This window comes from Xyrauchen texanus, chromosome 27, assembly GCF_025860055.1.
Source record: "Xyrauchen texanus isolate HMW12.3.18 chromosome 27, RBS_HiC_50CHRs, whole genome shotgun sequence".
In the NCBI taxonomy this organism is placed as follows: Eukaryota; Metazoa; Chordata; class Actinopteri; order Cypriniformes; family Catostomidae; genus Xyrauchen; species Xyrauchen texanus.
The window spans coordinates 16,218,939-16,237,308 of record NC_068302.1 but is presented as its reverse complement, the minus strand read 5'-3'; the positions used below and the strand labels follow the sequence as shown (position 1 = coordinate 16,237,308).

The following is an 18,370-nucleotide window of genomic DNA, read 5'->3' as shown; positions in this document are numbered from 1 at the left end:
GAACGAGTATTGCGTAAGCTAGCTTACGCTACGGGAAAGATTCATCTTTTCTGAGATATTGAAGCCAAAAAATTATCCTTAATTTTGTATCCATTGTCAACGCAGTGCAGCAACTGCATACCTTGAGCAGGCTAGCTAGCGAGCTCATAGGTTGCTCTGCGGCAACTGCTGCAGCCTATAGACGAACTTGAGTGAACTTGCGTCCAATGACAGGTGCCCGCGCCGTCACTGCATCAAAGCCCGCCAAAATGGCCGTGGCTAGAGTGCATATAAGCGTAAGTTCGTAGGCTGGAACCCTGATTTTCATTGAATGAAGCGAAAATCGCTCGTGGCGCGAGCACGGCCGGCTACGCAATACTCGTTCCCTCTTCTAGAGAGAACCGAGGTTACGTAAGGTAACCGATTCGTTCTCTTACGAGAGGTTCTCTCGTATTGCGTAAGCTAGCTTACGCTACGGGAACCCATTGTCAACGCCGTGCGCGCCAAGCATCCACTGCATGAGCCCCGGGGGTGGGGGTGACCCGGGGGAGCCCTTGTGAGTGGGGAAATAACATTTGGCCGGCAAGAGTGCGGGCCAGTGTGTGTGTAATACATAAGCACATAGTGGGAAGGAAAAGACAGAGCGGCGGTGCCGGTCTGTGTGGAATGTGTCCCATCAGTGCAGCTCACCAGGGGAGCTGTAGCGTATTAAACCGCTAGTAGTTTCGCCTGCAGGGCGGGCACTTCCAGATTGTAAAATCTGACAAAGGTGGAGGGGGAAGCCCAGCCCGCTGCCACACATATGTCGTGAATGGAAATCCCGCTGGACCATGCCGACGAGGAGGCCATGCCTCTAGTGGAGTGAGCCCTAATGCCTAACGGGCATGGCAGGTCTTTTGACGCGTATGCGGCAGCAATAGCGTCCACTATCCATCTAGACAGTGTCTGTTTCGAGGCGGCGAAACCTTTGGTGCGCCCTCCGAACGAAACGAAAAGCTGCTCAGAGCGTCTGAAAGAGGCGGAGCGCGCAGTATACAATCTCAGTGCTCTGACTGGGCAAAGGAGATTGGCGCCGCGTTCGCTATCGGATGCTGGCAGCGCCGATAGGGAAATAATTTGTGCTCTGAAAGGAGTACCGATCACCTTGGGGACATAGCCGTGTCTAGGCTTTAAAATGACCTTGGAGTCACTTGGTCCAAACTCAAGACACGCAGCGCTGACAGACAGCGCGTGAAGGTCTCCCACACGTTTAACTGATGACAGGGCAGTCAGAAAAACGGTTTTGAGTGAAAGGTATTTCAAATCCACGGATTGAAGCGGTTCGAAAGGGGAGGCTTTCATAGCTTCGAGAACTACGGAAAGATCCCAGATAGGAACCGAAGGGGGGCCCGGGGGGTTCATCCTTCTAGCTCCCCTGAGGAAGCGGATGACCAGCTTGTTTTTTCCCAGTGACTGGCCGTGCAGGGGTTCAGCGAACGCCGCGATGGTCGCCACGTACACTTTGAGCGTGGATGGGGATCTGCCCTTATCCAGCAACTCTTGTAAAAACACAAGCAGCGACGACACCCCACATGTCCGTGGGTCCAGGTCTCTGTCGGTGCACCATTTTGAAAACACAGACCATTTGGACGCATAGAGTCTTCTCGTGGAAGGGGTTCTAGCGTGTATGATAGTGTTTATTACTCCTTCTGGCAAAGCGACGGGTAGTCGTTGATCACCCACGCGTGCAGCGCCCTGGGTGGGGATGCCAGATCGTGCCGCGAGCTTGAGAGAGGAGATCTGCTCTCACTGGAATGGGCCACGGGCTGTCAGTGACAGCTGCGTAAGCTCCGGGAACCATGTCTGATTCTCCCAGCGTGGGGCTATGAGGAGCACCGAGTGACGCGTTTCCCTGATCCTCTGTATTACCTGTGGCAATAGCGAGACGGGAGGGAAGGCGTAAAGCGGGCGGTTGGGCCAGTTCTGGGCCAGCGCGTCCTCGCTTTTCGAGAAAAATACTGGGCAGTGAGAGTTCTCTTCTGACGCAAAGAGGTCTATCTCTGCTCTGCCGAATATGCTCCATAACTTCTGGACTGTTTGACCGTGCAGGGACCATTCCCCTGGGGAAATATTGTCTCTGGACAGTCTGTCTGGGCCGTCGTTCAGGTGGCCTGGCACGTGCGTCGCCCTCAGCGAGCGCAGGTGGCACTGGGACCAACTCAGTATGCGTTTTGTCAGATGGAAGAGGTTCCTGGATCTGACACCGCCCTGACGGTTTAGATAGGATATCACAGATCTGTTGTCCGAACGGACCAGGACGTGGTGACCCTGAATGACCGGGAGGAAGCGCACGAGCGCGTACTCGACCGCTATCATTTCCAGACAATTTATGTGAAGGAGCTTTTCCTGAACTGACCATAGGCCAAAAACCGGAGAGCCCTCGCAGACCGCGCCCCAACCCGTGTTGGACGCATCTGTCGAGATGACTTTTCGGCGAGATACAGCTCCCATCGTCACTCCCCGCTGATACCATTCGGCCACTGCCCAGGGCTGCAGAGCTGAGATACAGGTCTGAGTCACTCTGATCGGCTGGCGGCCCGTGGCCCAAGCCCGGCGAGACGCGTGGGTGTTTAGCCAATGCTGAAGCGGGCGCATGCACAGTAAGCCCAGCTGAAGTACTGCTGCGGCTGAGGCCATGTAACCTAGCATTCTCTGAAATTTTTTCAGAGGCGTGAGGCTGTTCATCTGAAAGGACGCGGCTAGTCGCTGAACACGGCGCGCGCTGTGTAGATAAGCGAGCCGTCATCGCCATGGAGTCTAGTTCTATTCCAAGGAAGGAAATTGCCTGACTGGGCTGTAGTGAGCTCTTGGTCCAATTGACTGCAAGACCCAAACTGTTCAGATGACTGAGGAGAACTGTCCTGTGAGACAGAAGCTCCGTATGTGACTGTGCCAAAATCAGCCAATCGTCCAAATAGTTCAGAATTCGCAAGCCCTGACTCCGCAGGGGTGTCCATCCATGCACTTCGTGAAAGTACGGGGTGCTAAAGACAGGCCGAACGGAAGGACGGTGTATTGATAAACCTGGCCGTTGAAGGCGAATCTCAAGAATGGCCTGTGACGGGGATTTATCTGAATCTGAAAGTAGGCATCTTTCAGATCGAGAGAAATAAACCAGTCCCCCTGGCGCACATGCGCGAGGAGTTTCCTGATTGTAAGCATTTTGAACGGTCTCTTTGCGAGCACCTTGTTCAAAACCCTGAGATCTAATATTGGTCTGAGGCCGCCGTCTTTCTTGGGGACAATAAAATAACGGCTGTAAAACCCCGACTCGCTCAGAGAAGGTGGCACTCTCTCTATGGCCCTTTTGCACAGAAGGTTTGCTATTTCTGAACGAAGCATGCAGGCTGCTTCCGTGTTCACAGTAGTTTCGAGCCGCGCTCTGAAGCGGGGAGGGCGGCGAACTGTAGCAAATAACCCTGTTTTATTGTGCTTAACACCCATTTGGATATCCCTGGGATAGCTTTCCACGCTTTGAAGCGTAACGCTAGAGGGTGAATGGCCAAGTCGCCCTGATTGCCGCACACAGCGAGCTGAACAGAATGTGTGAGCGCGCTTACTGTGCTTATGCATGACTGCTCGCAGACAGCAGGGACAGGCTGTTCTGTGAGTGACTTCCCGATTGAAGTGAATGGGGAAAGAGTCACATCTGTGAAGTGATGCGCGAGCATAGTCACGGGCATGGGACTTACATACAGAGAGGTGTTTGCTGGCCGTGTGACAGAGCGGGCAGAGAAGGGGCGCGCGCATGGATTCGTGGGCGCGTTTATTGACTCTAACACTCGAGCTGGCTGTGCCTGTTTTATGTGAGTGGGCTCTGATAGGGACACGGGAAGTGTAATGCTTGTGTGTAGGGATGAACACTGGATTGTGGGCACATTTTCTACACATAAGGCATGTTTGGTTTTCACAAGATTTCTTTGGGTCGCCGTGAAAACGGCATTTGAGTGCAGGCAAGCGGGCAGTATCACCGGCTTGTTGGCTGCTGAATCCACCACTGCAGTAGCCTGAGAGAAGGGGACTGACAGGGGGCGAAGCTTTGACGGTGGTCCGGCCAGGGCGGGACTGAGCCGTCGTTTCCTTAACAAAGCTAGGAGGACTTCGGTTGCTCAGGTTTCAACGCAATCTTAGGCCGAGGCCCGCGGGGGGGCGGCGGTCTGCGGCGGCTGTCTGAGCGCGTTCTAGGGCGGCCGCCCTGTCGACGCTGAGAAGTCTGGCTTTGCTGAGCTGTGAAGAGGCACGTGCAGGAGGCTGGTCACGTGGGTGGCCTGCAAAGGAGCTAGCGCGACGAGGCAGGAAGAGATTCATGGCTTGGGTGTCTTTCTGGACTTCCGAAAAATGGTCAACAATGCCACTCACCGCGGAACCGAAGAGACCGGACGGAGAGAGCGGCGCGTTGAGGAACGTGGAGCGCTCAGCTTCTCCCATATCGGCCAGTGTTACCCATAGGTGTCTCTCGGTCACAGTCAGCGCGGCCATGCACTTCCCTAGGGCTTAAGCTGCAGCTTTGGTGGTGCGAAGGGCGAGATCCGTCGCGCTCCTTAGATCTGAAACAGCCTCTGGGTGCCTGCCTTTCTCATCCCATTCTCGGAGAAGGTCCGCTTGGAGGATCTGTAAAACGGCCATGGAATGCAGAGCAGATGCGGCTTGGCCGGCCGGCGGCCAACACAGGCGGAAGTAGTTCTGCAGGCCTTAGACGGGAGCACTGGCTTAGATCGCCATCTCGCGGAGGGCAGGCAAAGGTGTGCTGCTACCGAATCCTCGACCGGGGGGATGGAAGAGTAGCCCCTCTCGGTGGCGCCGTCCACCAGAGCAAGAGAGGTGGAGACGTGGGATCGGTTCCTGGCCAAGAGAGGCGCGTTCCACGATTTAGAGAGCTCGGCGTGGAGTTCCGGCAGGAAGGGCGCGGCCCGGGCCACGGGCGCCGCGCGGCGACGGCTCTGAAGAAAGCAGCCGTCGAGTCTGTTGGGAGCCTGCTCAGAGGGCGGTGACCACTCGAGCCCGAGGCGGTCAACGGCCTGTGTGAGGAGGCGTGTTAGTTCTTCCTCGACTCCGGCGCGGGTCCTGCTGGATTCCTGGGCCGAGGAGGAGGCTTGGGAGCCTGACCACTCCTCGCTGTCCGAAGCCATGATGGAACAGCAGCCCTTATCCTCCGCCTCGTCATCCGAGATGGCAACAGTGCGGCCGCTCGGCGGCAACTGCGCGTCCCGGGAGGACGGGGAGGTTGAAAGCGAGGCTCGAGGGAGAGGCTCCGGCGAGGTAGTCGCTTCTAACACCGGTTCCGGCAGCCTTTGGGAGCGGCGCTTCTTTCTGCGCGGCGAAACGAAAGGCGGCACGTCGGCTTCGGTTTTGAGTGCTTCGAGTCGAGCCCGCAGGGTCGACATCGGAAGCTCCTTGCAGAGGTCGCATCCGCCGTCAGCGAGGGCGAGCTCTGCATGTTCCAGTCCCAGGCAGAGAGCGCAGATGAGGTGGCGGTCTCCGGCGCTGAGATGGGCGCCGCATGAGGCGCAGGTGGTGCGAGGCATCTTAAAAAAGACGCTCGTTGCTCTTTTTGTGAAGTTCGCTGAGGAACTTGCTTGCTCTAAAAAGGATACGTCGCCGGATGGCGTAGCTCGCAGGATGGCTGAAGGTGGCGAAGACGGCCGGCTTCTTCGAGCGCTGTCCAAGCTTGCTAGATGCCCCTCGAACGGTGACGCGACTTCTGCAGTTCAGAGATTCGAAGAGCTTCGCTGAATAGATGAAAATCAGGGTTCCAGCCTATGAACTTACGCTTATATGCACTCTAGCCATGCCCATTTTGGCGGGCTTTGATGCAGTGACGGCGCGGGCGCCTGTCATTGGAGGCAAGTTCACTCAAGTTCGTCTATAGGCTGCAGCAGTTGCCGCAGAGCAACCTATGAGCTCGCTAGCTAGCCCGCTCAAGTTATGCAGTTGCTGCACTGCGTTGACAATGGATACAAAATTAAGGATAATTTTTTGGCTTCAATATCTCAGAAAAGATGAATCTTTCCCGTAGCGTAAGCTAGCTTACGCAATACGAGAGAACCTCTCGTAATAGAACTTCTCTTAGTGTCCAAATGCCTCTCAAAACAAATAAAAAAAAGAACTAATTACACATGCAAACACAACAATGACTAAAGGTTTGCATAGCATGCAGACATTATTTTAGTAATGAGATTTCACAGAATGAGTTTCATTCTGTGTCATTTGAGTCGTCATTGAGTCTGTGTCATGTACTTGTCTCCATCTCCTGGTGGCCATATGAAACAATCAACAATCACATGTCTCTCTGCCCAAATATGGATGATTTTTGCACCGATCTGAACTCAGTCCAATTGGTTTAGTGTTACGTTATGCAACATAATTTCCGATGACGTCATTTGATCCAGGAAAGCTAACATGTTTTCACCCAGATTGCAAGATGCCAGCTAGCCAGATGCTATGTGCACATTGTGCTTCATGCCAATTATCTAATGATCTAAGCATTGTGTGTGTGGGCTTGTTTGAAAGATAATCGCCTCCTCTATGTAATGGTATATGATATTTAATTTTGTTTTATTTTTGGATGTATTCTACTCTTTGAGAGCTTTCCAACAACATATAACACATGGCTATTTGATGATTTTACTAATTACAACAATAAGTATAGTGCAAAATTATAAAAATATTATCAAAACTGATCATTTCAAAGCACTTGTTCAGTTTAGCCATCATGCCTATATGCACTGAAAAGAAGAGCATCTTCAAACAATACCTATTTTGTGTTGGTCAAGACTGTAATTATTAACATTTTGACAATAATTTCTTTGCTCATCCATCCGAGCTTAAAGGGTTAAATAATATTATTTTAAAATGAACCAACATTTTTTTTTAATAACTTTGAACTTTTTATATCAAACCATTCAGGTCATTCATCTACTTCCTAAAAGTCTATATATTTTTCAATGGTCATGTGGTTAGTCTGATGTTTTTCTTCAGAGTATGAATTCTTTAATGCTAAAAAGTTTATTTGAAATAGTCTCATGTCAACTCAAATGATAGTTAGTGATGATATAAAGTACAAAAAAGTAAAACAGCTTTTTACATCTCTACACACACACACAAGTACACACACAAGCACACACACTGACCATAAAAAACATTGTAACACCAGACTAAACACACTTAACAGTCGCTGACAAATATACTCCTGTTTGGAGGTTCCCCGGCACATTGCCAACTGTGCTACTCAAGGCTTCCTTCCTAGCCAGCTGAATGGGCTTCACAGAAACTTCCGGAGACGAAGACAGGTGCATGACAACAGGGGTGCTGTTTCTCTGCTGTTACAGTTACTCAACATTAGTGACAACGCTTCAAACCAAACGCCTCGATTCAAACCAGATCTTTAACAAGATTTACAATTTTTTTTTTTTAAACAGATGCCTTAATTAGCTGAGCCTAATGTGCATTTTGAAGGAACTGAAAGTGTTAGTGAGACACTGCTATGACTCGATCAGCCCAGTCTGTCATTTCATTTTCACAAACATCAGGTTTTTGGAGCTATGCATATACAGTCACAAATAATGAAAAAACAATGAAAAATCTCTGGAAATAAAAAAATGGTCCTCTATATATTTCACCTTATATGTTTTCTTTTTGTCTATGGTGATACTGTATATGCTTTGGTAATATTGTAATTGTTGAGAATCATGCCAATAATGTTGTGTTAACCTTCATGTATTTATTCCACTTCATCTGAAATTCTATAAACAATCCCATTTTATGGCAGGACACTGATTTAAATATCCAGCAATCAATCAACAGACAGAACAAGTAAACAGTTCCACTAATATATCTGTATATTCTGTGGTTTCTTGAATTAAACGTAAATAAACGTATCTGAATGGATATTACCTTACTTTGATGGAAACAGGGGTCTTTTGCCTGGTACTTTATAAAGCCTTGGTAAGCGGTGAACTCATGTTACACACAGATTTAAAGTGCTTCGCTCTCCTACATGCTTCCTCTTTCTGATTTGGAACTGACATGAGGCTTTCAAGCCTCTGACTTCCCTAATGTCACATTGGTGTTTAGTTGCCTGCCTTTCTCCCTGTATCCTCCCCTTCTCTCTCTTGTCTCAAGTTCACAGATATCTAAACGCATAGACATAAACACTTACTGAGCACTTTATTAGGAACACCTTTAATATAGAAATAGTACATCTACTTATTCAGCGATTAACTAATCAGCCAATCGTGTGGCAGCAGTGAAATGCATAAAATCACGCAGATACTGTCATGAGCTTAAGTTAATGTTCACATCAACCATCAGAATGGGGAAATAATATGATCTCAGTGATTTGGACCATGGCATGACTGTTGGTGCCAGATGGGCTGGTTTGAGTATTTCTGTAGCTTCTGATCTCCTGGGATTTTCAAGCACAACAGTCTCTAGAGTTTACTCAGAATGGTGCCAAAAACAAAAAAAAACATCCAGTGAGCAGCAGTTCTGCGGATGGAAATGAGAGAGGTCAATTGAGAATGACCAGACTGGTTTGAGCTGACAGAAAGGCTACAGTAACTCAGATAACCACTCTGTACAATTGTAGTGAGCAGAATATCATCTCAGAATGCACAACACGTCGAAACCTTGAGGCATATGGGCTACAATAGCAGAAGACCACGGCGGGCACTTTATTAGGACCATAGTGTCCCTTATAAAGTAAACAATGAGTGTAGACACACATCCACTCTTATTAAATACCAACACTAACAACTTAGCAAACATATCAATATAAGCACATAAAACTCAAGGGCTATACTATCTATTCCTATACACACACATTTACTTAGCTTATCTAAATGGGGACAAGCTATATACTTTTTATATAAGCTAAATATTTTTACTGTAGACAAACCCTAACCATAAAAATGCTGAACATTTTATTTTAGAGGCATTAGAGAAAACTTTTCTACTAATTAAGGACATCTTTGAATGTCTCTAAACATTAAGAAAGTACATACACAATCAGAGCACAGGTGCAGTCCAAGTGAACCCCAAAGGGAACCGGTAATGGCCCCATTCAGTCCATGACAAAACACCAACATGATAACCCTTCCACAAGATCATTATCCCACAAGCAAACAACAGGGTCTCTCTTTTGTACGGGCATGTTTTCTTATCGACACCACCATCTCCTGACCCAGTGTGCCCATTTAAGTAAGTATAATGTTAGAGTGTGTGTGTGTGATCATGTACGGGCCCCTCCCACATCTTTCTCAACACCCGCTACGCTCATTCATGAGATGATGAAATATTCAATACCAATCGACCCAGAGCAGCTTATTAAGACATTAATATTTCATATACTAAATATAGTCATGTTAGATCTACAGATGATCAATATAAGAGCTATTTAGTTTTTGATACACATCAATGGATAATGGGCCATAAGAGCTGTCAGGTGTTGATTAGAGGAGAGCAAGCACTTTAGTGTACTATATTCATCACAAAAAGTTGTAAGGTAGAAAACAGCTCTTTAAAAACGTCAATCCAAGACACCCCGAATAGAAAAAACAGGAGAACCATGAGGGGGAAAAAAAGTGATTTAACGCTTAAAGAGATTCTCTTGTTTTGGAAAATATAGAGTAGCTGCATGTACCATCATGTCCCAACAAAGAGCGAAAGTTGGGACTGACTGAAACGTATGTCACAATACCATGTGATCTTATTTAACCTTCTCTGCTTTCACGCCAAACTTTAAAGGAATAGTTCACACAAAAAGTTTCAATTCTGTCATAGTTTACTCATCCTCATGTCATTCCAAGCCTTTATGACTTTATTATAACTTCAAAGCTTAAAAAAGCACCTAAATGTATCATAAATGTAATCCATGTGACTCATGCATCATATTCCAAGTCTTTTGAAGACATCCGATTGAGAAAACCCCCAAAATGTAAGTAATTTTTCAGTGAAAGTCTGTTCATGCGCACATGCGAGTTATAAGAGAGGATTGTTCACAGTGGCCCACTTATTTATGAGATATTTATTATATTTTAGCACTAAAACAATGCACATTCTCGAGTGAACACTCATGCCACTGTTAACAAGCGTCTCTCATAGCGCTTATGAATATGCAATGTACGTCAATATTTTAAATAAAAATACTTTATCTTTATCACTTAAATCATATGCCTTCAGGAGACTTGGAATATGATACACAAGCTGCATTGACTACTGTTATGATACATTTTGGTGCTTTTTAAGCTTTAAAATGAGCCACAATCAACTGCCATTATTTTAAATAGATGGAATGGATATTCAATAAAAATGTTCCTTTTGTGTTCCACATAAGAAAGAAAGTTACACAGGTTTGGGACAACATGAGAGTAAATTATGACAGAATTTAGATTTTTTTATTTTTTTTTTTTTGGGTGAATCTTTCTATTCCTTTAATCGCTTCTTTAATCAATGTTTGGTTATACAATTATACATTTATTCATATTACTAAAATTAAAGTTCATTTGCAACACAATCTTGCTCTACTTTTTCAATATTTTCAATGAAACAGAAGTCAAACTACTTGAGCACCACGTCTTGTGAACCATGTACTTTTCCACGCTTAGGCAACTGTACACTCTACCATTTAATATGTCAGGGAAGTCTATGAAAAATGAATGAAAAAGAGGACTATTTTTAAACACAGTGTTTTGGACACTTGTAACTATTTTATCCTCCATACCTCCCAAAGATCAACTCTGCATAATAACATCTACGTAAGTCACTAATTAGGAATAATTACATGTTTGTAAAGCACAGACTGTCTGATGGGCTGGTGGTGTGTTGTCTAGGCACATATGTTAATTTGGAGGGAACAGGGTTTGGAAGTGGTACAGACAGGATGGAAGCTGTGGTCTATGCATAAACCACTCTAACACACATAACTAACCAAACAGTGACCTTCCATTCTCTGTCGATGAACATCTCTTTCTTTGTGTATTTGCTTGTGTTCAATAATAAATTCTATCTGGATTATTTTATGTTCATCAATTCTATTGTTTGCAATGACTTTAATACAACAATCGCCACTGCTCCATCCCATTCTTCCCGCTGATTTGAAAGTTCCCTCTTGGTATCCAATTCCAAAGCAACCGCTAAAGCAAAGATCTCCCCTTGCTGTTTCCTGGCCTTCATCCATCACACACACAAATACTTGCACAATGAAAGTAATGCAGCAACACTCCATTCCCTCACCTCCCCCAACCAGCATCTCCTCACAAACACTTTAGCTCGGCTATTGTTTAAATCGCCAAGGCAACCTGGAAAACACTTGACTGACCAACAACAAGCTTTTTCCAACAATATCAAAAGTCATGCGTCTGCTCCCTCTTCCCTTCTTCTTCCTTCCCTCCTTTCATGCATTTACCAGCTTGCTCAATCACAGTTGTCGTGGTGTTTGCTGATGGCTGCTGCTGTGTGTATCTGCGACTCCAAGGAGTTATGAAATATGAGACAGAAGACAGAACACCGCTACTTCACAATATGCAGAATGGAAAATGTGATGCCCAAATGTGCTTTAAATTTACATTGCATCTGTGGCATCATTAAAGTCAGTCTGGTAATGAGTAACTTAAATTTGAAGGCAGTACTGAAATGCCTTTGTTGTTTAGTTTACAAAAATGAAAAGATACAGTTGTTGGACCCACTTCATATTAAGTGTCTTTCAATACTATGTACTTAAGCACTTGACACAATGTACTTATGATGTAAATATGTGTTGTTGCATTGTACTTACATTTAAAGTACCTGCGTTTAATTAAATCTGTAGTTACACTGTTAACCTGACCAACCCTTATCCTAAATCCTAACCGTATCCCTAAACCTAGCCGTACCTTAACCTCAATAGCAGCAAATGTGAATCTTGTGAGAATTTTGCAGAACAGCATGTAGTTATACAATAAGTATTTGTGTTGTGTGCATTTTAATATTAGTACATAGTAATAAAATACACTTAATATAAAGTGGGACCCAATTGTTTTGTTTGCAAAATCAAAGAGAGACAGGGACTCAGGCAATGTTGCCTCGCCTGTGCTGAGAGTTTACCACAAAGTCACTCATATGAAGATGTAAGTATCACTGTTAATGAAGTAGTTCACACAAAAATGAAATTTTGCCATCATTTACTCACCCTTCTGTCCGTTCCAAATCTTTTGTTGTTGCCTTCTTTGGAACAAAAAAAGAAACGTGAAATGTCCAGGCTGCTCTTTTCCATGCAACAAAATGAAAAGTGCAAATACAATTTTAAACTTATGGTAGAGGGCTAGATGTATTGTAAATAATTAGGGCTTGGAAATGTAACGCTTAATAACGATTAAAAGTTTTTATTTAACCGTTAAAAAAATTACGCTATTAATGCAGTATCCATTCTGTTTTACTTCCTGAACCTTCACTAATGCCCATCCCCCCCCACACTTCCTGTGGTTAACATTTCAATTTTCAGGAGGTACACACTCAACTCAACTGCATATCCTAGCACAGAAACTGACTGTGTGGAGCAGCGCATGCTTGTTCATTATGTGCAACGAATGTCCCCAGCTTTATAAACGTGAAAGCGGATTTATTGTGCAGAGAATGGAGACTTCACCAGCAAGCGGTGAGCCAGGTGTGGGAGAGAAAGGTCTTTTTAGTCCACTGTAAACCACCAGAACACAGGTATGTAGTCCCACTTTTAATTTTCTGGCATGCATACTTGTATCAAAGATTTATACCTAAAAAAGTATTTTACATTTTTTTTAATGTTTGTTGTAATGTATCATGTTCCATGATTAATCACAGAAAACTGTGTGATTATTTAGTTTAAAATGTTTAATTGATTCACAACCCTACAAATAATTATATTTAGGCCTGCTCCTCACACAAAACGTATATTTTAGTCTGTTCCTCACACAAAGATATCACATAACTTCAGAAGACTTCTATGATACTTGTATGGTACTTGTATGTTGTTTATTGAGCTTGACAGCACCTGGTGACTTTTATTAGGCTGCATGGAAAAGAGCAGCATGAACAGTTCATTTTGTCTTCCACATAAGAAACATCGTACGAGTTAGTAAAGTCACGTGGGTGAGTACATTTTTGGGGTGAACTATTCCTTTAAGATGATTTGGCTACAAGGCAAGACCCGTTATGTAATCTCACAAGACATGATGACAGGCGACTAGGCGAGTCAGTTCAGTGCACAGTTACTTTCCCATTGGTAACACCGAGAACTCAAAGACGACTCACTTCTTCCAAAGGATTTTTTTTTTTAGATAAATAACACTAAATGTTAAACACTGTGGCATATAAACTTGACAATAGCGCACAGGCGGTAACGTAATCTGACGCCTGAATATTAGATTACATTTCCAGTAAGACATTCTCAAAGAATGTAAATAGTCAACAACTGTTCATATTACACATTATGATACAAAGTTGCAAACAAATGACAGTATAATACAGCGACGGGTATATATATCAACATCTCTGCATCTCTAGTTTTGACAATTGAGTAACACATCACATATACATGAATGCATTTTTGAGACACTGCACACAAACAACCCACCCCTCTCACCACGCGCGCTGATCTCTGCTCCCCAGATGTCCGATGTCACGACGCACTTTTCTCAGATCAGATTTTGGAGAGTTTTTAATTGTATCTATGGATCTACGTGTCCAGCCAAGACTGAACAAATCTACGATCCGCGATGTAATGCTCCGATCCAGCTCTCGCTTACTCCAACTCGGACCGGTTCGAGCTTCTCTGTGCACACATCGGGAACAATCGGGGCTTTAGAGGGGCGTCTGAGGAGGAATACCCCATCTGTTGTTACAGACCTCAGATAGCAGTTCAGCCATTCAGCGCGCTCTCTTGACGCCCCTTTGTTCGCACTGCTCCTTTAGTGATGGAGAACATATGCGTTTAGTACTGTAGGGAATCCTCAAAACAATAGCCCAGTACAGTATGAAAAAGACAGCAATAGTCTCAAAATCAAATGTTTACATGGGTGTTTCAAACTATATACATAATAATGCTATATTAAAGGCGATTAAGAGTTTTGGATACTAGATACACTAGTATAGCTAGTTTATACAGTTGTAAATGTTGAAATATTAATGTGTTTGTTTTGATTTTTTTAATTAAATACTTATAAAGTTTAGGGTTCACAATTCAAAAGATAGGAATCCCAAAATTGAAAAGAGAATGTGTGCATTTGTTCAATTTCTTTAATTGTGTACTTAGTAACTTTTATCCTTGTGTCATCTTGGACTTACACTGACATCTAGTGGCTTGGATGCAGCATAATTTAAAATCAATAGTTTTAAATTTCAGATGCCATTGTAGAAATGTAGTACTCACAGTCAGCCATGATTACTTTAATCAGTGAGTGAAAGTGTCAAATAACAGGACAGTTACTGAGATTAAGCGAGTAGTATTCGGCTGGTCATGTGATTCTAACATGGCCGCCCCCATGTGTGGACCCTCTCCATGTAGAATAAAACTGCTTTTATAAGGTTACTGATATGACTGGAGTCTTCATTTTAATATAAGTGGTCATGATTTCCTACATATTTAGCAAAATCACAATTCATGTCCTTAGGACTTAAACTTTTTTAATGCACCTTTAAGTATACAGTATGTATGCACAGTGTACTAAGAGCTTCTTTATACTGAACTAGGAATTACTTGATTTGATTAATTAAATGATTTTAAAAAATCATTGTAGATTGTACAATGAATGAAATGTTGTCTCTTACTTTGGAGGTGCCTAAAAAAGTAATACATATACACTTTCAACAACTGTCTTCTATTGAACATCATTTTGCCAGTGACAGATTTTGGAATGATATTTTTTCATGTCTGCTAATGTCTCAGCTCAAGGTAGTTGCTAGGACTGTAAAACTTTTCTTTGGGACTTGATGATTAGCTTGCCATATGTTTTATTTATGGTGTAAAGTGCTATTAAACACCCCTTTTCACGTGTTCATAGAGATGTTAGGATTTACATTATAGCTTTTGTACCCCTTCTTAGAAATGGGCAACCAAAACTCGTGTTTGATGGTTTTATAAGATTTTGGTGCTGTGTGCATGACCCACTTAAAATTAATATATATATTAGTTTTAATATATATATATATATATATATATATATATATATATATATATATATATATATATAGCATTCAAAAATTATTCAGACCCCTTATGCTAAAATGCTTTAAATATTTTTTTCTACACTCATAACCCCTAATGACAGAAACCTGATTTTGTAATTTTACAAATTTGTTAAAAATAAAAACTGAAATATCATATTGACTGAAGTATTCAGGCACTTTGCTAGGGCACTTGAAATTTAGCTCAGGTGCATCGCAATTCTCTGGGTCACCTTTAAAATGTTTTTACACTCACAATAGTTCTCAATGAGGCAAATATAATTCAGTAGTTTTTGATTACCTAACAGTGAACTATCTCAGCCATCAGTTCACTTTTACTTACTGATTAGTTAATTGTGTTTCCATATTAGTTAATAGCAGTAACTAAAGTGTTAGTGTAGTACTACTCATTTGTCCTGCATTATTCCTGCATAATTACCTATTACTGATGGACCATTATTATAAAGTGTTACCCATTTCTCTTCTAGTGCTTTGATCATGACATTCACTTGAATAGGCTGCAGAATTATGTTGGCATTATTGGATTTAGCAGACTGCTACCACATTGTCTATGAAAACGAGGAATTTTCAAATCAAACAAAAGTTAAGTATGGAGTGCCACAGGGATCAGTTTTAGGGCTTCTGCTTTTCTCCTTATACTGCATATTCTTTCCTTAAGGAGATATTATCAGGAATCATGGAATAAGTTTCCACTGTTATGCCAAAGATACCCAACGTTATATTTCTTAAAACGCAGATGAAATTTCATAATCATACAATTAGCAGAGTGTATCAATGAAATAAAAAATTGGATGTCCTTCTACTCAATTCCGACAAAAGAGAGGTACTAAATATTGGACCAAAAACATCTAAAAATAATACACTCAAATATAATTTGTACTGTTACATCGTCTTCTACAGCGAAGAACTTACTGTATGTGTTATATTTGATACCAATCTAAATCTCAAATATCCAATGTTTGTAGAACAGCATTCTTCCACCTCAGAAATATTACTAAGTTACAACACATCTGATCACATTAGCCCCATTTTATCATTTTACATTGACTACCTGTTCAATTTCATATTATTTTAAAATTCTGTTAACTACGTACAAAGCTTTGAATGATCTAGCTACGCAGTACTTAAGTGACCTTCTACCTACCACACTATATTCCATTACGTTCATTACGATTGCAAAATTCTGGCCTGTTAATAGTTCCTAGAATATCAAAATCAACAAAAGGAGGTAGATACTTTACCTATTTGGCTCCAAATCTATGGAATAGTCTCCTTAACACTGTTCAGGACACAGACACACTCACTGAGATTAAGTCTAGACTAAAAATGAATCTATTTAGCCAGTCATACACCTAATTTATCCTTCAACTCACAATTAGGCTGCTTTATTTAGGTATGCCGAAACCAGAAACATTTATCATGACTTATAACTCTGCAGCAAATTGAATGGCATCTATTTGTTTCCTTTGATTCATATCCCAAGGTTACCAGAGCTGGCCAGATCCAGCTCCATTCCTGCTTCGTGTCAGACTCCACTGCTACGTGTCTCTGAGTGATGATGACTAACTGCAGCCGGTGCCAGCCAAACATCACTTCAGTCTATTACGATGGACTTCAGAGGATGAACTGATGCCAACTCCAACCATAAGACATGGTATACTTCATATATGCCATTGCCTGAACATTGGACTTATGGTAGACCTCACCGAAATTACCTGCCAGTTTAACTGTGGTACACCTCACTGATCTCTGCCTGCAACACCTCGGTCTAATGATGCACTCTTAAAATGGAATACATAGACTATCAATTAATTGCCAACAAAAGACTTCATCAGCCAACTAACAAAGGACAATGTCTCTATGTGAACTTTTACAGTTAATCCAGGATGAACGTCAAAGTTCTTCATTAATCTTACACATCATGCAAAATATTTTTTTAAATACTGGCCCTAAAAAGTTACTTATTTTATACATTTTAAACCATGACATACACTGTTCATAAATAAGTAATATTGGCATTATATGCATGATGTTAGCCATAGGGGAACTGGCCCCCACGGTGAGTCTGGTTTCTCCCAAGGTTATTTTTCACCATTAACCAACATCTTATGGAGTTTGGTGTTCCTTGAAAGTCACCTTCAGCTTACTCACTGGGGTTATAAATAGAATTATTATTGCATTTTGATACACAATTTACAATCATATTTAATCAAACTACACAATGATGACTCTAAGACATTCGTTTTCTGTTTATGCATGATTTTCTGTAAAGCTGCTTTGAAACGATGCGTGTTGTGAAAAGGGCTATACAAATAAAAATGACTTGACTAGACTTGAAGGTTCCCAAGAGCACAGTAGCCTCCATAATTCTTAAATGGAAGAAGTTTGTAACAACCAGGGCTCTTACTAGAGCTGGCCACCCAGCCAAACTGAGAATTAGGGGGAGAGGGGCCTAAATAAGAGAGGTGACCAAGAACCCAATGGTCACTCTGGTTGAGCTCCAGAGATCATGTGTGGAGATGTGAGAAACTTGCAGATGGACAACCATCACTGCAACACTCCACCGATCTGGGATTTATGGCAGTGTGTTCAGACAGAAGCCTCTCCTTAGGGCAAGTCACATGAAAGCCCACTTGGAATTAGCAAAAAAAAAAAAAAAAAAAAACACCTAAAGGACTCTCAGACAATGAGAAACAAGATTCTCTGGTCTGATGAAACGAAGATTGAACTGTTTGTCCTCACTTCCAAGCATCATGTCTGGAGGAAACCAGGCACTGCTCATCACCCGTGCAATACTATCCCAATGGTGAAGCATGGTGGTGATGGCATCATGCTGTAGGGGGTTGGGGGGTCGGTCAGGCAAGTACTGGGGGGCTGGTCAGGGTTGAAGGAAAGTTGAACACAGCAAAATACAGAGATATCTTTAATGGAAACCTGGCCCATATATATATGTGTGTGTGTGTGTTACCAATTTAATATTCATATAGTTTATATATATATATATATATATATATATATATATATATATATATATCAGTAGTATATGATCCCATTTAAGTCTCTGTTATTAATTACTTTTTCGTATGCTTGATATGATATATAATTTACTCTTCCCCTATTTTATTTTGGCATTCTTATAATCGAATACATTTTATGC

At 42.7% G+C, this 18,370-nt stretch overlaps 1 protein-coding gene across 5 annotated transcripts in view; it reads right to left on the bottom strand.

Annotated features, from left to right (window-relative positions):
* rassf2a (Ras association domain family member 2a) overlaps positions 1–13,880 on the bottom strand; it is a 29,919-nt gene extending 16,039 nt beyond the window's left edge. The window contains exon 1 of one of the 5 annotated variants that reach the window (XM_052095153.1): positions 13,604–13,880. Coding sequence is in view for 1 of the 5 variants with exons in the window: in XM_052095151.1 (XP_051951111.1) it covers positions 9,021–9,079 (59 nt within the window). In the remaining 4 variants the exon portion in view is untranslated. Of the gene's footprint in view, positions 1–7,911; positions 8,056–9,020; positions 9,145–13,603 lie in introns of those variants that run through there. The other 4 variants (XM_052095152.1, XM_052095151.1, XM_052095154.1 and 1 more) reach the window with 4 other exon arrangements.
* Positions 13,881–18,370: the final 4,490 nt, after the last annotated feature.